This window comes from Quercus lobata, chromosome 7 (genome assembly GCF_001633185.2).
Source record: "Quercus lobata isolate SW786 chromosome 7, ValleyOak3.0 Primary Assembly, whole genome shotgun sequence".
Taxonomy (NCBI): domain Eukaryota; kingdom Viridiplantae; phylum Streptophyta; class Magnoliopsida; order Fagales; family Fagaceae; genus Quercus; species Quercus lobata.
In genome coordinates, this window is record NC_044910.1 from 36810814 (window position 1) to 36832000 (window position 21187).

General features: G+C 35.5%; 3 protein-coding genes across 3 annotated transcripts; all 3 read left to right on the plus strand.

The window, feature by feature from the left end:
• The first annotated feature begins 1728 nt into the window (after positions 1 to 1728).
• On the plus strand, positions 1729 to 6406 carry LOC115952410 (protein CHROMOSOME TRANSMISSION FIDELITY 7-like). Its single transcript, XM_031069581.1, has 7 exons — positions 1729 to 1955; positions 2363 to 2587; positions 3189 to 3453; positions 3731 to 3826; positions 4100 to 4168; positions 5125 to 5477; positions 5851 to 6406. The coding sequence occupies exons 2-7, from the start codon at positions 2427 to 2429 to the stop codon at positions 6002 to 6004; spliced, it is 1098 nt and encodes a 365-aa protein (XP_030925441.1). The 5' UTR covers positions 1729 to 1955; positions 2363 to 2426; the 3' UTR covers positions 6005 to 6406.
• A 7381-nt stretch (positions 6407 to 13787) lies between these two features.
• Positions 13788 to 15361, plus strand: LOC115953522. Its single transcript, XM_031071235.1, has one exon. The coding sequence runs from the start codon at positions 13974 to 13976 to the stop codon at positions 14763 to 14765; it is 792 nt and encodes a 263-aa protein (XP_030927095.1). The 5' UTR covers positions 13788 to 13973; the 3' UTR covers positions 14766 to 15361.
• Positions 15362 to 19436: 4075 nt separating this feature from the next.
• LOC115951993 lies at positions 19437 to 19889 on the plus strand. The gene has a single exon (XM_031069099.1). It carries the CDS (start codon positions 19437 to 19439, stop codon positions 19887 to 19889), a length of 453 nt encoding a protein of 150 aa, XP_030924959.1.
• Positions 19890 to 21187: the final 1298 nt, after the last annotated feature.

Consider the following 21187-nt stretch of genomic DNA (forward strand, 5'->3'; position numbering starts at 1 on the left):
CCAAGAAAGAAACGGGTGAAAAATGGGTGTGGGCCAAAGTCACAAAAATGGAACACTTTAGTGGGAGTTTAGTCATTTTAATTTAATACCAATCTGGTAAAGTTTATTTATAAGTTTCTCCAAAATAAGATCATTTGAAAACCTTTTATTAAAATAAATAAAAAATAAAAAAATCTTCGAAAAAAAGTGTGATTTGAAAAAAAAATGAAATCAATCTTGTGCCGGAGGCTGTATTGGTTTGATTAACAGAACAATATATTTCGATACCGGTTAATATTGGTGGACCGTTTCGGATTTATCGCTATTTTATATATTTAATATATATATATATATATATATATATTATAAGAGCATTCCCATGAGCTCATTCATAAAAAATGCCATTTTAACATACCAAAAACTCACTTTATCATTTTAGCACATCATTTTACAACATACCATTTATTAGATGTTCTATACTTCAATTCTATACATTAAAATAATATTTACTACACATTAAAATAATATATTTTCTTAAAACCCAATAATATACAAAAACACAGTCCCGGCAATCACCACCAACCAATAACCAAGAACCACCGCCACAACAACCACTGCTACAACCACAATCACCGGTCCTCCAACAAATTCCAAATCCAAAAACCTCAACAAAACCCCACCATACACTGATATACAGTACAGCCCGCCACCACCATACCCAAGCACAGCCCACCACCACCACCCACAGGTAAAACCCACCACCACCAACAAAAATCCACTAGCCGCCACCACCACCACCCAATACTACTTTTAAAAAAATCTCCACAATCAACACAAAACTATCCCAAAAAAAAGAGCTTAAAAAAGAACCAACTCACCCATAATCACAATCACATGGAATCCACAACCGAAGGGAAAAAATAAAGAGGGAGATCAGGATCAGAGATCTCCACGGCGATGGCCTCATCGGCAAGGCTAAACTCCACGGTGAGGCCAAACTCCACAGTGACGGCTGATCTCATGTGCGGCGCGGAGAAAGTGGCAGAAAAGAAAAAAGGGGGGAAAAAAAAAGCAAGAAAAAGGGAGAGGTGAAGGTTATGGATAAAGAAAGAAGAAGAAAAAAAGAAGGAAAAAGGTGAACTGAGAAGAGGAATTAGGCGGAGAAAGAAAGAAGAAAAAGACAGAGAAAGAAGAAAGAGTTATAAATGAAGAGAGAGAAATAGAATAAAAAAATATTTTTTTTAGAACATCTGTTCGTATCATTCTAAAAATGGAACGGTACTGTTTATGTGTGCCAAAATTTATAGGATATAGAACACCTCATGAGAAGGATTTTTTGGTGTTTGGTGTGCCACATTTGGCACACCTGATGAGAATGCTCTAAATGTGCTACGTCCATAATATTTTCTTAACACTTTTATAACAAATTAGATGTGACTATTTTTTATTGGTTCTAATTTGAACCTACTACTAAGATAACTTTTTTGTCCCATCAATAAAAACTCATAATAACCTAAAATTTATTAAAAAAATATTGTAAAAATATTATAAATTTTTTTTTAATACACGTATCGGTAATCTCAATTTTCCACTACCCTCTGCCAACAAATTTTTTTTAATAACTCACTTTTTTTTCACCTCCCCTCAATCTCTTTTACTTTTACAATTTATCTTTCTTTATTTTTATCTTGATTTTATCTCCCCCACTGAGTCTTGTCTCATTTCAAATTTCAAAAAGCTAGTCTTTATCTCCTTGCCTTTGGTCAGTCATCACGTGGGCACCCAAAGCAAGACTCTCTGAGAAACACTTGAGACATAAAAAAGCAAAGAAGAAGAAGAAGAAGAAGAAGATTAGAGGAACACAGAATGACAGACATTGCAGAGACCACGAAGAAAAATGGAAAGCTAAGCAGAAAAGAGACCGAGATACAATAGAGATGCATCAGATGGTGAAATTTGTTAAGAAATTATCTTAGGTGAGTGAAAAACTACAAAGAAATCTGTGTTTTTGTTTCGGGCCGAAATCCGGTATTTTTGCTTTCCTAGATGAGTTTTAAAATCTTTTGGTACATCACACAAAACAAAATCACAAATACATTAAGTCATTGACATTACCCAAATACCCATGGGCCCAAACCGCACCACCCAAACCATTCCAAAATTTTAAGATTTAAAAAAAAAGAGTGGGAAAATCTACATTGCAATTTATTAATTTCCTATTTCGGCGCCAAAATAAAATTAAAATTAAAAAAAAAAAAAATAGAAAAGAGAACAACTTGAAAGATAGAAGAAAAAAGCACTAGAATATTATAAGAGTCCAATCCATCTCATTTATTAAATGTTAAATTTATAGCTTCTATTATTTCAATTTCCTAAATAATAGGACAGAAATGGTGGGAAGGAGTTGAAGATTTAGGCAAGAAAACCAAACACATTGCCATACAACAATGCAAGCTAAGATCAGTACTTTCTTCAAAAACCCTACTTCTACTTCTATGGCACCCAAATCTCCAGACCCACATCCCATTTTTGACGAACTCACCATCTGGGAGAACAAACAGCACCAAGTCTTCCACACCTACTCACGCAGAGCTCGAAACCCAGATAGGTAAAGCTCTTTGTTTGTGTGTTTTGAAGGATCTTATAACTGGGGCTCTTCATTTTTGCTTCTATATTTAGCTTTAATACACCGTTTTGTTATCTGGGAATCTAAATAAATCAATTAAGTTCAACATTTGGGTGTTCACTGTTCAACTTGTTTGCATACATGGGTCTTGAAGAATAATGATGAATTTGATATATTCGTTGGCGTTAATACACCGTTTTGTTATCTGGGAATCTAAACAATAATCAATTAAGTTAAATATTTTGGGTGTATCAACTTGTTTGCATTCATGGTTTTTGAAAAATAATGATGAATTTTATATATTCATTGGCTTTAATACAACGTTTTGTTACCTGGGAATCTAAATAAATCAATTTAGTTCAACATTTGGGTGTTTCAACTTGTTTGCATACATGGGTCTTGAAGAATAATGATGAATTTTATGTATTCATTGGCTTTAATACACTGTTTTGTTATCTGGGAATCTAAACAATAATCAATTAAGTTAAACATTTGGGTGTTTCAACTTGTTTGCACACATGGGTTTTGAAGAATGATGATGAATTTATATGTTCTATGACACTTTTAATTTTTGGGTGTACAGTAACAAAGGGTCAATTGGTGAGATACTAGTGAAGAAACCCAATTCAGATAATTTGTGTTCAATAGCGAAATCGAAGAGTTCTGAAAGAGCAATTAAGACGAAGAAGAAGAGAACTTATGCACAGTTGCATTTGGATTTGGGTCAGTCTGATTTTAATTTACACACATGTTCAACATGTGGGGTCAAATATGCTCCTGGAGAGGAAGAGGATGAGAAGGCTCACAAGAGATTTCATAGAGACTATACCCTTGGGATTCCATTCAAGGTATATTACATTAAGATCTATGTGATTTGCTGTTTGTTTTTAAGTCTAGTGACAAAAAAATTCATGATATTTCCACAACAGTTGATGTGACATTTTATAATTGGCATACAATAAAAGTAGCATCAATGATGGGTTGGTGTGAAAATAGTGTTACACCAATCATAATTTGCTACCTTAGCAAGTTGTGGGAAAAAAGTTTTGAAAATTTTCTCTCTCTAGCATTGCTCTTTTTTTAGTGATTTATTTTTTATATTGCTAACTTGGAGTTTTTTTAAAGGGTTGGTGCAGTGAAAGGGTTGTCCATATGCCTTCAATTGAAGGTGGTCGAATCGTTTTGGTGTTAGATTGTGATCCTGTTGCACATAGGAGCAAGGTTCGTGTTTAATTTGTGATTTCTATGAAATTATTGAATAAGATGGTTTGTAATTGTTAGCGTATACCTACAATAATGAGTTCTGGCTTAAATGGCAATTTTCCTCCCATAAGAATATGTAGAGGGTGAGGTTAAGGATTTAGAATCCATTCGATGCATCTGTAATTTACCAATAACAAAATAAAATTTGTTAGTTTATATTAATTGGTATGTAAATGGGACTTGTGAGTTAATGCTTTGTGGTATTAAATTGGAACAATATTGTACTGGCAGGTCGAGGAAGTGGTAAAAATGATGGAGATTGAGCTTGGAAGTGGATGGATTTTCCATAAGAGTTGTAAGGTATCGGCATTATCTCTTACTTGATAGTTTCATAAGGTTTTATTTCCTCTTATAATGGAAGAAATTGCTAGAGGATTCTTTCACTGTTATTGATTTGTTTGTTAAATTTTACTTGATTCCATTCAGATTTCAATTATTCCAGAATAGAACATCAATTTTATGAATTCACGATCAACAAACTACAACTTCTATGATGATTGTTTTACGCTTCCTTCCAGTTCTGTAATACTAAAATGTGTACTTGTTCATCTGTCTGCATTAGTTTCTCATCCTTGAATTCTATCTCATACATACATGCATACATGTGTGTGGCTTTTGTATTGAACTTTATTATCTTCTTTTTGTGTTGAGTGTGTGTGTGTTTAGTTTTGCCTTCTTAGAAACAGAAAAACCATAATCTAGACTCAAAAGTATATGGAATAAATGATAGTTCCCCAGCATCTTCTCCTAAAATTCTTCCTACTGATGGAGGAAATCTGTTTTCCCATGACTGAAATTATCCATAACAATACCCAATACTAACACTGTATAAGCTACTCTATTTGCTTCCTGATGAGCATGATTAATTCTAACTTCATGGCAGTCATCTGATGAATCAATAGTATCTTGGATCAGCATCCATTTTCTCCAAGGCATTACAGACTTTCTAATAACAAAATTGGTGACCACTTTTGAGTTGTCTTCTATTTGGATGTACCTAATTCCATCTTGCAATTGATTTTCCTAACCTCCCCTTAAAGCCCTACTCTGCCACTGTAATAGATGAACCTCCTTATAGTCTAGTTGCACCAGATAGAGGGTTCTGGTATGCTATCTGTAGATTTTAGAGTCATTCGCTATATTTTCTAATTTTTTTGGAAGAAGAGCGCTTGAATCAGGGGTCATGCCTCTGTTGTATATGATTGTGCATGGAGGTGTTGACTTGCTGTTCTTTGCTTTGTTTCTCATGTTGGCAGGTGTATCTGTTTATTTCCTCCCAAAGGATTGTAGGTTGCCTACTTGCAGAACCAATAAAACAAGCATTCAAAGTTTGCTCATGCTCATCGAATGGGGGATCTGAGGGCACTTCTTCCAAGGAAGTGGCAAGACAAAGTTCAACCTCCCTCCAATTTGGGGATATCAGTTTTAAAAGGGAAGTCAAGAAAAGAACCCGTTCTGTTAATAGTTCTAAGGTTTTGGATGGGAATCTCAATGGAGCAATCATTTGTGAAAACGAAGGGGTACCTGCTGTCTGTGGCATTAGAGCTATTTGGGTCACTCCCTCTAACAGAAGAAAGCAAATAGCTAGCCAATTACTGGATGCTGTGAGGTAAGGTTTATTTATTATTTGAGTCATTTGACACATTTCATCTCTATGTGTTCTATTTCACTGGGGTTTTTGATAAAGTAACTGAATTATATATGGCATCTTCAAGTATTTCTATCACATACAGCCAAATCATGTCAGCTAAATGAAGATCAAGACTATTTCAAACCTAGGATATCTTAATAACAAATATGAATGTGTATCACTTGTTTCTTGAAATGGAGTGGAACATTTCACAATCATTTTTTTCTTCAACGCCAATATGAAACCTTTTTGCAGCCCTTGGAAGTAAACTGAACTGATTGGTTTTTCTTAATCAGTCGCTAATGTGTTTTGCTCTTATTTTGGCTGTTCTCGTATCTTATGCTAATTGCAGGATGAGTTTCTGCATGGGTTCTGTTCTTGAACTCTCTCAACTGGCACTCTCTCAGCCAACCTCAGCTGGAAAGGCACTGGCATCCAATTATTTTAGCACTGGATCTTTCTTGGTGTACAAAACCAACGGTCTAAACTCACAGATGGTTAATTAAAAATTTCTAGACTAAGCATCTCCTGATGAAGTTGTTTACTTTCAATGGAAGCTTTGCAAAACCTTTTTCTGCTTTTGCATTAATTTTTAGGGAAACTATTGCTAATATTTGGTGGAAGTATTTACCACCTCTGTTCAGCTGAGTCATGCAGATGCATATCTGCTTTGTTATTGGGGGGAGTAAAAGATATCTGTAACTCTCTAGGGTAACCCAAATGAGAGGGGAAATAAATATGAAAGAGAAAAATAAAGCAGATAGGACCATTTTTAAGAAAAACAATAATTATTTGCACGCTATTGTACACACTCAGTAGTTTTAGTGTGGACATCCTTAAAAAAACGTGGATATCTTTTTTTTTTTTGAGATCCAGTGGATATCTTTTCAGAACAACAAAATTTGTGTTTTAAGACCTAAAGAGAGGTCTAATAAATTTTCCTTACAGTAATAAATTAAACTATTACTGACAGCAGCACAAGTTAGCTCTCTACCAAACTTGATTATAATTCTTTTAGGTGAATTGGTGTTTGTTTACTATTTCTTCGCTTGACCACCAATAATGCTTTGACTCTATCTCTTACTTCAAATGGGAAGTTATAACTCCTACATTAATAGCTGATGTGCCAATATATCCAACTTAAAAATTATGAAAAATATTGTGTAAAAATAGTTTTTTTTTAATGTTTTTTAACATTTGGTAGCATCTGACAAAATAAATCAAAAGAAAACTATTTTTAGTCAACATAAAAAATGTGATTTATTTTTAAAGATTTTTTTTCACTATTTTTTGTTGGAAAATAACTCTATATCACAGTAAGTTGAAAGATTGTTTTTCAACTCATTTAAAGTTGCTACTAAACATAGGAAAATGATATAGTTTTATAGAAAATACTTTTTGAAAAATGACTTATTTTATAGAAAATATTATCATCGAAACAAACAGAGCAACAGTCCAAAGATGCAAGATGCTGAAATATTTCTATCAAAATTTGAATTATATTAGAGGACTCTGGCTTATTAGTATCATATGCACATTAGAAAGGAGTAATTTAGTAATCACAGCTCATCGCACATCATTTTGTGTAATTCAAAGTATCTCATATATTATATGATGCATATTTACTCTTACAATGTGTGGGTTTCATATATTTGTCAATCCACACGTTGTGATATGGAGGATTTACATACATATATTCAATATATAAGATAAAAATTGTTGTAACTCGACCTCAAAATTATGGGATAGTTGATTAAGTCCTAGTTTTTTTAGTCTTGGATAGAGCCAATGAATGTTAGGAACCCTGTTCCTATTCTAACTTGGAAAATGGCTACTGAGAGAGAGAGGGAGACAGAGAGAACTAATGCGACAACCTTAATGTCTGCTAATACTAGCTGTGGCGGGACAAGGGAAAGTCAAATTGCATTCACCATATACAGTGCTGCTCAGCAAATCATAGCCATGCATCAGCTAGCGGCAGCAACACTTCTAACCCTTGCTCTTCACAGCTCAATCCATGTAACAAATAGAGCACAGCAGCACCAACAGCCAAAGTAGCCACCATCAACTAAGTAGTAACACAGCAGCATAAATTACTAGCGCTAGCACTACAGCCCCATGTCTAATAAATTAGAACTCTAGACAAATATTTCCTACGTGAGAAGCTTATCAACATCCAAGAGTATGTTTGAGTTAGTATTGAATTTTTGCGTTAGAGATATCCAAACTAATGTAGAACTAAAATTGTTTTTTCTAGACAAGATTTCTACGTAATATGAAGAAGATTGTATGTGAATTGAAATAGTGTTTCTAAGAAATGATCTCAGCATAAAATGAATCCTATTTGAATTTTTGCCTTAAAGGTTTAGATGTTTGATATCCAAATTGGTTAGTATAACCAAAATAGTATTTCTAAGAGACGATTTATGTATAACATGAATAGTCTATTCGAAAAAGTTATTCCTACGTTAAAGATATCTATATCTTTAAAGGTTTAAACCTTAGATATCCAAATTGATATGCAAAACTAAAATCATGTTCTTAAGATATGATTTCTATATACATGAATTTTATATTACACTTTACAGTTAGCACAAATTAGCTCTACCAAATTTAGTTACACTTTTTTTAAAGTTGAATTGGTGTATGTTTCAAGATGGTTGATACAGTACCCATACCGGCCGTACCAACCGGTATATACCATACCGGTACATGTACCGGTATTGAAACACCAACATTTTGTACCGGTTTAAATACCAGGTGTACCGGGTATACCAGTCGATTTTGGGTGTACCAGTTGGTACAGAAAAAAAGCTTTTTTTTTTTAATTTTATAATTTTTGAATTTTTTTAAGGGCAGAATGGTAACTTATTAGTATTATTTGTTTTCTTAGTATGCAATGAATAAGTTTTCTGTTTTTTATATTGTGATTTTTTTTTTCTTTTTGTTGATGTTAAAGTCTAAAACCACGAATAATTTATTTTGAATTGAGGTATTAAAATATATCATTTCACTAGTCAAACCGGTATAACCTCCGCTACAAGATTGACTCTATCGCTATGTTTACGATTTACCAGTTTTGTTCTTGACCATTAAATTTTGAAGCCCAATAATTATTGACTCTATCTCTGACTTTAGATGGGAAGCACTAACTTCTAAGTTAGCTGATGTGCCATTACATCAAACTCCAATATATCAAACTTGAAAATTAGTCCACGGGTGACAGGTACATGATGCTAAAATATTTCTATCAAATTGGAGTTATAATACGGTACTCCAACAGTCCAACTATTGCTACCACATGCACATTTCAGAAGGGTAATTTGAAAATCACTACTCATCAGCACCATCTTGTCATATTTGAGAAGGTGTCTTATGTATCGGATAATGTAATTTTCCTCTTATAATGTGTGGGTCTCATATTACTAGAAAATCCACACATAAATATAGTGATATCGAGGATTTATATAAATATATCCAATATATGAAATAATAATTGTTGTGACTTAACCTCAAAATCGTGGGATAGTTGATTTTAAGTCCTGGTTTGATTTGTTCTAAATTGGAGAGAGAGAGAGAGAGCAGCCAACAAGGACAAAGGTAGCCTTTGACTTGGGGGCAATGCCCCCCATTTTTTTAAAAAAAAAATATTAGAATATATACTAAGTATTAATTTTAGTAATTCTGTTCTATAAAATTACACTTTGGCCGCTTAACAATATCATTTTAGCAAATTCTTATTAATTTGTATCTAGGCTCACCACTTACACCATTTTTTTACTTATTAATAACCACTCACCACATCAGCAATTTGCAAAAAAATTTGTAACTCTAGTATTTTCTTCATTTTAAAGACCATTAAAAAATCTATAAATTTAAAATTTAAAACAAAATATAAAAGCCCAAAAAAATTAGCCCAACATCAAAAATTACTAATGGTGAAGCTAAAAAAAATTAAATTCAATCAACTAATTTTACCCAAAACAAACAACCCAACCTTTTAAAAAAGTTTAAACAAAATAATTTTATCCTTACTTAACAACATGTATTTTAAAAAAAAAAAAAAAAAAAAAAACACATCAATGACTAAGCTGCCACATACATCCAGCAGCAAAGTCATCCCCTTAACCACAAGTCCTGCCTCCGTTGCTGGCAGCCAGGAACAATTGCCTTTCTCAATCTCATACGGTCATACCTCTCTTCATTTGAGTAAACCTCACATTCGAAAGTGACATCAAAAGCATTTATCTAAGCACTACTTGGATCAGCTGCATTGGACTTTCTTTTCATTGCACCTGAGAAATATTTATTTGTAGGTCCCCTTATCAATGGAATAGTCCCATGTAGGGATCTTACGCAGGACTCTTTTTAGAGTTTTGAGTGTTGAGTATGAAATAAATTAGAACTCTAGACAAATACTTCCTACACGAGAAGCTTATCACCATCCAAGAGTCAAGTAGTGTATGTTTGAATGATTGTATTTTTAAGAAAAATTACGTTTTAAACCTTATAATTTGAAGAGTGTAACAAATTAAATTCTATTGCTTCAAAAATAATAAATTAAGCCTTTATCTAAAAAAAAATAATAATAATAAATTAAGCCTTAAAGTTTCAAAAAGTAACAAATAAAATCTCAGCTCCCATAAATATAAATAAAATAAAATTTTAGCTCATTTAAGTTTGACAAAATTGTGTTTGGAGTTTAATACAAGTTTAGGATTTAATTTGTTAATTTTTAAAAAATATTAGAGTTTAATTTGTTTCTTTTTCAAACTAATTTATTAGATTTGAAGTTACAAAATTTAATTTGTTATAACCCAAAAATATAGGGTTTAAAATCTAACTTTCTTTATTTTTTTAATTAGCTTTTTTTGCTTTAATTTTTCTTAAAGTATCTTTGCTTTAATTTTTTTTAACAAAAAGGTTTAACTCCAAACCCAATTGGAACTATCATCTCTAACTCACTAAATGATGATTTATAAGACTATCCATGTATATTACTTAAACTAGTATGTAACCCATGCTTACGCATGGGAATGATAAATTAAAGTGGTGCTATTGATGTTAGTTTGAGTTATTAAACATATAAAAATTAGTTCAACCAGGACATTTAGACGTAATAAAATGGTTTTTCCTTACAATTTTCATGACATTAGTTACGCCAAGTTTTTTATTACATTGCTATTATGTATATAATTTTGAAAATCACTATTGGATCCTACATATATATATATATATATCAATTCACAATCATTGTACGTGAAATTCTACTAAATACAAAAAAAAAAAAAAAAAAAAAGATTGGTCCAATAGTATCTCCTAAATTGAATGAGGATAGGTGTATGAGATCATTCAGCTCAATTACAAATTTTTAGGTTCAAGATTTTCGCATACAAAATATTTGAATAGAATCGCATAAAAAATACGCTCATTAGTTTAAAGAAAAAATAATAGCAAAAATCTAAAAAATTAATTTTTATGGAAAGCTAACAAAAGCAAAATCTAATTTTGATTCTAATTGAATTTTCTCTAACATTTGGTTTAGTGTATATATATAATGTAAGGACCCGATTTGGGATCCCAGCCTAAGGTGAGAATGGACTTAGGCCCAAAACAATGAATTTGTAGAGAATGGGTTAGAACACTGGGCTTTAGTTATCCAAACATCAAGTTAGGTAGGTTTGATGACAAAAGAATGAAGATACACAAGTGTAAACTGAAGAAAAAATATCCTTGGCGAAATCTGAGGATACGAATTCTTATATAAAGTTCTTAGGTAATATTATAAGTCTGATTCTAAAATGCTACAGTTATTCTTTTCAGATTTTCCCCATCCCCTTATCTTACTGCCTCCTTCCTCTTTTATATTGTCTTTCCTTTTCATATCCACCCTCCACGTGCTTGCCAGACGGTCGATGTGGATACTTGTCCCATCGGCACTCTTCATAAGTCCTTATGTAGTAGCTGTAAGGCTGAAATATATTGTTCAGGTATCATTTCTACATTAATATAGCCAGGGAGTTAGCTGCAGTGCATTTAATGTGGAGGTAGCAGCTTTCTCTTTAGATATTTTAGGACATCTCCCTATCCTAAGTTCTTGTAATGCTTATCCGCATCAACCGGGTGTTTCTGTGACATTTTTCCAGATGGCAGGCCACCCCTACAGACCTCGGCCTCGGTTAGCCAAGGAGGCTCTTATCCCCGGCACAACCTCCAAGGTAGTTATGATCTCCACTGACTTCTCCTTTTACCAAAATGGGCTCTTTTGAGAGCGTTTACCCCCTCCTTGGACGCCTTCAGTCCTCGGCTTAGGCCTTGGTCCCATTATACTCATAAATGATGGGCCTCGGGGCCCAACATCCCTATATATATATATATATATATATATTACCTAGTTAGTAATGAATCGTACATAATCATGGTATATTACATAAATAATATATAACTTTGAATTAATTTTAGTTACACAAAAAAAGAGTTCATATATATAAAATCATGCAAACTCTCTTTTCCTCTAATTTTATATATAGAGTTAGACATATTATTTGTTTTTTTTTTTAATTTTTATATTGAACTCATCATTTTCTACACTGAATTAACTCATTTGATACAAAAATTAAAAAAACTTAAATTAGATGAGACACGTGGCGTAAAATTAAACTTTAATTGAAATCCATTTTTTACACTGAAATAACCCACTTAGCACAAAAAATTTAAAAGTTTAAATTAAATGGAATACGTGGTGCAAAATTAAACTCTAATTAAATTTCTATTAATATATATATAAGTTAATTATATAACTTATTAAAAGGTCATATGACTAAAATTAAATGGTCTTTTTAATCCCTACATGGTAGATTGGAGGAAAATGACCTCAGTTTGGAGCTAAACTTTTCATTTACTTTGTGAGCAGCCCTTTTCGTCACTATCACAATATTACTAATACAAATACATTAAGGAAAAAAAATAGATAAAAGATAAAGATGCCTAAAAAACTTGCTAATATGTAGGGATAACTAAGAACAACAATATCCCAACAGGGACCATAATTGCCACGTGATCCTTTTAATCAATCGAAATTGAAGTCACCGAGAAAACTATACACTATCAACAATTATGTCTTTTTCTTGCAATAGCCCATTCTTTTTACCCACTTCGAAAAGTTAAATGATTTTTTTTTTTTTTTTGATGAACTAAAAAAGTTAAATAATTTAACTTTATGTTTTCTTTCCTTCTAATTTTATAGTAAGCCTGGAGAACTTACTGCATTTGGAAGCTTCAACAATGTTAATAAAATAAACCCATAACCCCTCCCTACCACTACTCTCCCTTTTTTTTTTTTCTAATAAACCTAAAATGTTATTAAAACAAAGCGGAATCAGCATTTTTCATGCAGGCATCCAAGATTGCAATAGGAAGAAAGAATATGTGAACTACAGCAAACAGTAGACCTATGAATAGTTGCAAATTTAGCTAAACAATGAGCTGCAGAGCTAAGCTCTCTACTAATCTAGTTACAATTACAAATTTACAACTAATACAAAATTTGCTAGAGTATACAACATCATAAATTAAAATATTAGATTGGATAAGCCAAGTAGCGGTAGAGCAACTTTCTTTAATAGCATCAAAACAGCTTTTAACATCTCCCTCCACTTCAATTTTCTCCATATTTTTCTGCCTTTGACAATTCGTAATGCCCATAGAATTGCATATCATACTCATGAAAATGAGAAGGTATTGCGCCTCAAATGATACCATGTCAGTGATATCAAAATCTAATAAGTGTGAGACATGTTAGTAAAAAATAACTACCCTACTAACAAATAAAAGACATATATTAGTGAATAATTATTTTTACACACATGTCTTTCAATTATTAATTTTGATACGAATGACGTGTCATTATATAGTAATACAAAATACTTTTTCTGTGAAAAGAGGCTTTGGTTTTGTTGCATCATATACCTCACAGGTCAAAGTAAACTCCCAATAAATCAAAGGTTATTCCTTATTTCAAAATCATGGGATTGGTTTTTTTGCTGAATTCAATGGAATCGTTTTTACCAACTTTAAATTCTAGATTAGATATAATGGCAAGTTCGCAAATATGCTTGATATAGAGCGGCAATTTCGTCTACATGGCAATAAAACAGGGAATTTGGGTTTTAACCAAGCAAAGCAAAACCGCATCGTTTTGTTTAAACTTGCCCCCCAAGATTTCCCATTTACGTCAATATCCTAGTCTCTCGAAAGTGCCTAAAAAAAAAATATACATTTTTTATTCCGTAAATACCCCCACCGCCTTAATATATTCACCATTCTGTCCCTTAAAAACCCATTCACTCTCACCCTGTTATATAAACCCCTCTCTCAGCTCTCTAATCACGTTTCAAAGCCCTAATAAATAAATAAAAAATTCCATTCCGACCTCACCGGAAAATCTGACGTCATCACGCCGGAGATAGTGTCGAAATGGTGGAGATCGCCGGCGGCGTCTCCGTCCCGGTCGTCTTTTTCGACGGAGAGAGCGAGAGCGACATCGGAAGCGTGTTCGTTTACCCGTCGTTGCAATTCAAGGGCTTCCAGTCGATTTTGAGCCGGAAGATCGGAATATCGCCGCACCAGTTCTCGGCCTACCTCGCCGCCGGTGGTGGCGGAGTGGGAGGAGAAGGCGCGAATCGCCACCAGCGAAGGAAGGTTCCGATCACGGCGAAATTCAATTTCTCGGCGATTTCTTCTCGCGAGAACAACAGCGAGGACTGGTTCTTCCTCGTGGTCTTGAAGCGATCGCGGCGCGAGAGGCGGCGAAGAACGCAGGGTCGGAGAGAGCTTCACGAAGACGAAGACGAAGAACAACAACAACAACGCTACGATTCTTCTTCTTCTTCGATGAGTTTCGTACAAAGAATGAGCAAGAAAGTCCCGGAGAACGTTATGCTTCTCCGGCGCAACGCAGGGATTGAGAGCCAAATGGCCTTCTCGCCGATCGTGGATCGGGTCGGGTACGAGAATCGGGTCAGGGAGTTGCTGATCGAAAGGGAGAAGTATTTGGCGAACATGGGCCTGACCCGTCTGTGTCTGGGGAATCAAGAAAACGGCGCCGTATTCGTAAACGACAACGCCGCGGTTCGAAACGGCGTCGTTGCGTGCGAAGAGTGCAATAGAAGAGAGGTTGGGTTTCATTGGTGCGTTTACGATGCTGTGACTTTCGGGTTCAAGTCCCCAGCTGGCCCGATTGCCCGACCCGTTAAAGGGTCTGATTAAAGTCAGTGATTTTTATAGTTTGAGGGTTGGTATACGGTAACTATGGTATGCTATTCGCTACCATGTACCTACACGAAAGAGTAGGGACTGCACGTGACTGAGTCAGTGGGGGTGTTTATAGATGGTATATAAATTTATGACCTTCTGGGCTAAAGTGTTTGGTTAATTGAGGAAACAAATTGACCAAGGAAAAATGGGCAGTGTTGCTTTTTTTCTATATTTTGGTTATATGGGGTATGGGAGTGAGAGTGGGGTACAGAGCATAGGGCAGACATCAAAAGTGAAGATAATAGAGTGACAAATCACAAAAATGTGAGGAAAATTTGATATTAGTGAGAAATGAAAAAAGGAATATTATTATTATTGTAGGGCCTTGAAAATTGGCCTTTTGGGGTTTTGCTAAAGGTGTTTTTGGCATCATTTTGTGTGTGTTTTCCATGCTGGTATGGTATGGTATGGTATGGTATTTGAAGTTGAATACATTGCCACTACTTTGATTTTGGGGTTTTTTTGCTTGTATTTACAAGGGACAAGTTCAATTTATTTTATAAGATGTATATTATTATCTATGTGATATTCTCTGCTCGGTTTTATGGATTTATTTTAAGGAGGGGCCTGCCTCTTTGGATGATTGGTCAAAATAGAAAATACCCTCTCGGCAAACTGGAAGGTCTATTCTCATGTTTGTGAGTATTGATTTACCTTTTTAGTAGCCAAAATGTATGCTTTCAATTGATCCTTGATAGCCAAACTTATGTTAATTAATTGCCACGGCCAACATGTATTCGTTTTTATTGGAAAATTTTATTTTCATCGTTTATTAATATGTAACTGGTTTTGTACGTTAGAATGAAATAAATGGAAAATAGTAAAATGGAATAAAACTAAACTATCTTGTTTGGATGGGGTCTAGATTTCTAGAATATGATAGAGTCCGGTTGAGAGTGGGTTTGTGCACAATAGTTACAATATAACCAAACTCGTCATAAAACTTAGGATAAATGTGGGAGAATTGAGAATGTCACTAAATTACATTTAGGATAACTATATACATTTTTTTAATAGAGAGTTTCAGATCTATGGTGTTTGCTCCTAATGATGACTCTTTATCATCAGATTAAGATATCAATCGGTTTTTGGTGTAAGTAGAGATTAAACATCAAATTTTTTATTCAACTATTAAAAACTTCATATACGAATGTATTTATACATGTGATAATGTTAATTGCAACATATAATGGTTGGCTTCATTACGAGCTTGCGTTTTCCTATCATGAGAGTAAACTATATGACTAATGATGTTATTGCTATGGATCAACAAAAATATGATTGCTTTCGTACGTTCATTAAAAAAAAAATGATTGCTTTGGTATGCATTGGATTAGGGCAATCAGTTATCAAAAAAAAAAAAAAAAAGATTAGGGCAATCATGTGGAGAATATATTAAAGTTTATGCAAGTTAGAGGATCAAATCCATCTCCTCTTTATTAATTAGCATAAAATTGTGTGAAAGATGATAGCAATGGTAATTATTCCATATCATGTGCCTGAAATATAATTGGTTGGTAATTAAAGTGTAAAAGTTGGATTATGGACAAAAAACTTGGACCTGGAAGATTGAACCACCTCTCCTGGCAGTCAGGTACATAACTCACAAGATTAAACACCAACTCTCTACCCTGCAATTGCCAACAAATAATATTACACCAGCCTATAAATATATAATTTGATAGTTATAATGGATAAGAGGGTTTTGATTTGGACATATCTGTTAGAAACGCGTTAAAAACACGGTTAATTGAACTACAGAGTACAAACTGTTATTAGCTACCAATAAATAATATTAGAGACACATAGCTTAGAAGATTGAACACCCTTTCTATTATATATTTTATACAAGAGTCACAAGATATAATTGTGTAATACTTTTCATAAATTAATCGCCTCATACATTGAAGTCTTTTCCAGTTGCTAATTCGAGTCAAATAGTGCTCCTAACTCTATTGCTTTGTTTGTTTGTTTGGTTTTTTTTTTTTTTGGGTGCTTTTAGTGGTAATAATCTAAGAGGTGTGAGAGATGGATTATATCATTACTAACAGAACTCTAACTCAGATTTTGGAGAAATTATCCTAATACATTAGGTGTGTTGAATTTGATGAAAATGAAGTCATAAGCCATAATCCCCCACATTTTTTGCTTATTGCTCAAGGAATAGAGTCTAAATAGTTCTAATACTCTGCACAATTGCACTCAACATTCCTCTCATCTGGGGTAAATCCCTCAAGTAGTGAGAGAAATGTCTCAAGCAACTACTATACAAAATGCTAACTCATACTTTGCATATTTAAGCTTATCTTTCTATCTTTTTGGGATCTCTTAGACTTGTTTATAATTCTACAAAGTCACTAGTGCAATGGCATTTAACCCGTTCTCTAGGATTAGGCCTTGAATCTCCCCATTATATATATATATATATATATATAACCCTCATCTTATCTAGAATATATATATATATATATATATAATTCCATAAATCCCAACCCTTGTAGGGCAAACCTTTTCGCTCAAAAGTTTGAGAGTAATAATTGAACTTTTGAATAGTTTTCATAAAGTATATGTTTGATTTTATATATCTTCCTTTTCATCCACAAACTTGTTGCCAGCAAGCACTTATAGCAAGCCATAGAATTCGGGGAAGCAGATCACCATTCAAATTTCCCAACCAAACAAATACAATCCCTGCAATATATACACATGGATCAATAAAATAATAATAATAAAAAAAAAAACTAACAACTAAGGGTCCGTTTGGATTGAACTTATTGTTGTTGAAATTGAAAACTGAAAACACTGTAGTAAAATAATTTTTAAATTTGTGAATAGTGTTGTGGGACCCATAAATAGTGCGCGAACAGTACATGAACAATGTTTTTTGTCCCCTGCACAGTAAAATCATGTGTGATTTTACTGTTCATGCACAGGGGGAAAAAAAAAAAAGCTTGAAAACACAGAACTGAAAACACCACTTTCAACCCACCCCAAACGCTCACTAATTAAAAATGACACATCAGTGCCACTTTATTAGTGATTTTGATGTGTCAAGTCTACAAGCCAAACACCCCCCACAACATTAGTAAACCTTTCTCAGAGCAAAAACAACATCAAACTCCAGCAGCCCTCCACCACAGGGGCCGGCCAACCTTTTTCTTTCATCCCCCTTGCTCACCACCCGTCCACTACGGGTTCATACTACACCACTTCAACCACCACACACTGTGGTCATTAAGTACATAGGAATTAATTGTCCAAATTGATAAGTGTGGGTATTAATTTACTCTAATATCAAAGTCTAAGAAATTGAAATTTCTATTGACCATGCTCACTTACATACCCTTAGTTTTTAAAAATGAAATCATTGCGATTTCTAATTTGAAAATCATGATTTTTATGCAAAAGTTGTGAGTATGTGAAATAGATATTACTCTTTATAAAAATCCATAAAACAAAAAGTTATGATTAATGGATACTGAAGGGGTAAAAATTGGCATGACGGACCTTCATTATGTTGGGCCTGACGAATCCTAACCCATGGGCCGACAATGGGTAAGCCCAGGGTGTAGCAGGAACCCTGACTTAAAATACTTGTTCCACACGCTTGAATCCTGGTAGAATCCCAGAGGAAATAGGAATCCCAGTACAAGAAGAATTCCGGAAGATACGCGCGTTGATGAAAGACCCTCTCTACAAGGAAATGTCTTGTCCACCACGTTTGGGATTACTCAAGAGGATTCCTATTAGGAAAAGACTTCTACATCAAGGAAGAGATGCCAATCTTCTACTACTATAAAAGCCCCAATACGCTCACAAATTAAGGTACGCATAATTTACCCCCTCTCTAGCACTCTAGAGTTGAGAATAATTCTAACTTAACCTTCGGAGGGTATTTGGCTGGCACCACACCAGTGCCCTCTGTTAGATAACTTATTTCTTCTTGTAGGTCGCTATTTCAAGCATGCGAGGATCGTGTAAGCTCACTGGTGATTTTACGGCATCATCAGTTGGCGTCGTCTGTGGGAAACGTTTCACGGATTGTAAGCCATAATATCGCTTCCCAAACAAAAGAGTTTCATGGTGCTCACTCGCTCAATGGCAACCACTAACGACGTTCAAGAAGAAGAACCACCCACGATCGCACTCGAGAGACAGGTTAAAACTCTCACTGCTGCCGTGGAGCGCCTCAATCATGACCTGGAAGAGCAGCTGCACTAGAAAAATGCAGCACCAGATAACCAAGGAGCAGATCAAGAAGGAACCAACGCTGAAAGAAGGAATCAAGAGGGACCACAGGCCAGTAACGTCCCAAGCAGACCGGAGCGACAAAACGTGAGCCTTCCCTCCCTCGCGGAGATGCAGGCAATGAAGGAACAGATGGAAATTATGATGAATGCTCTTAAGGGACGAGTGTCCAGCGATCTGGACGACCTTGTTAACCAAACTGACTCGCCATTCACCGCTTCTGTTAACTCCTTCCCCCTGCCGAGTAAGTTCCGCATACCACAGATAGATAGTTATGACGGGGTCAATGACCCTCTAGATCACCTAGAGACCTTTAAAACCTTGATGCACCTTCAAGGAGTAGCAGATGCAATTATGTGTAGGGTCTTCCCTACAATGCTGAAGGGTGCGGCAAGAATTTGGTTCAGCAGGTTGACGTCCAACTCCATCAGCACCTTCAAGGAGTTAAACGCTCAATTTATTGCACACTTCATCGGGGGACATAGGTATAAGAAGTCTACGGCCTGCTTGATGAGCATCAAACAGCGAGAGGAGGAGACGCTGAGATCCTACATATCCCGCTTCAATAAGGAGGCACTCTCGATCGACGAAGTTGACGACAAGATACTTGTAACGGCATTCACTAATGGGCTAAAGAAGGGTAAGTTTTTGTTCTCCCTGTACAAAAACGACCCGAAGACCATGTCAGAAGTGCTTTACAGGGCCACCAAGTATATGAATGTTGAAGACGCGTTGTTGGCCCGAGACGAAAGACCCAAGAAAAGAGAGAGGCAAGAAGACACACGACAGGATAGGGGGCGAAAGATGGTTAGAACCGGAGATCAATGAGATGAAAGACGCTCTAGACCCCCCACTGGGAAGTTCACCAGCTTCACCCCATTAACAGCCCAGATAGATCAAGTCTTAATGCAGATCAAAGATGAAAGAGCACTGACGTTCCCTGGAAAGCTGAAGGGAGATCCCAATAAGAGGCCAAGGGACAAGTATTGCCGATTCCATCATGACCACGGGTACGACATAGCTAACTACTACGATCTGAAACAGCAGATTGAGGCCCTCATTAGACAAGGGAAGCTACAGAGGTTCGTCAACAAGAAAAGAACCGATCCATCCCAAAAGCAGGCCCTACGTCGGGAGAACGAGGGCCCTAGACCACCTATAGGAGACATAAGAATGATCGTAGGGGGCACAACCGCTGCCGGGTCTTCTAAGAAAGCCCGTAAAACCTACCTCAGAATGGTTCATAGCGTCCAACTTACAGGATTCGTACCTAAAATGCCGCGAATAGATAACCCGTCATCGGATTTTCAGAAGATGATGCTCGGAGACTTCACCATCTGCATGACAACGCACTTGTAGTCAGTTTGCAAATAAGAGATTATAACATGCATCGGGTCCTTGTTGACAACGGCAGCTCAGCGGACATCTTATACTACCCAGCATTCCAGCAAATGAGGATTGATAGGGAACGGTTAACCCTAACGAATGCCCCGTTCTTGGGATTTGGACGAACGAATGTGTTCCTCTTGGGCACAATCACACTATCTGTGACGGCAGGTGACTATCCCTAGCAGATCACTAGGGACGTGATGTTTCTCGCCATCGATTGCTTGTCCGTCTACAATTCTCGGATGGCCCACTCTCAATTCTTGGAAGGCGGTGACTTCAACATACCACTTGATGATTAAATTTCCGACGGATTACGGGGTTGGAGAACTGCGGGGGAATCAAGTAGCAGCGCGGGAATGTTATATTGCCATGTTAGAGATGAAGGATCAACAACAAACAATGTGTATCGGAGAGCAACAAGCACTAGCAGAACCAGTGGAGGAACTGGAAGAGGTGATCCATGATAGCTCGCGGCCGGAACGGACGACTAGAATTGGCACACTAGCTAGTTGGTCGGTACGCCAAGTACTCATGACTTTCCTCAGAGATAACCAAGACGTGTTCGCTTTGAGCCACGAAGACATGCTAGGAATTGACCCCTCAATCATAGTTCACAAGTTAAATGTATCACCCTTGCTCCCTCCAATCCGACAAAAGAAACGAGTGTTCGCCCAGGAGCGGGACAAGGCCATAGCGGAGGAAGTTCAAAAATTACTAGAAGCAGATTTCATTCGAGA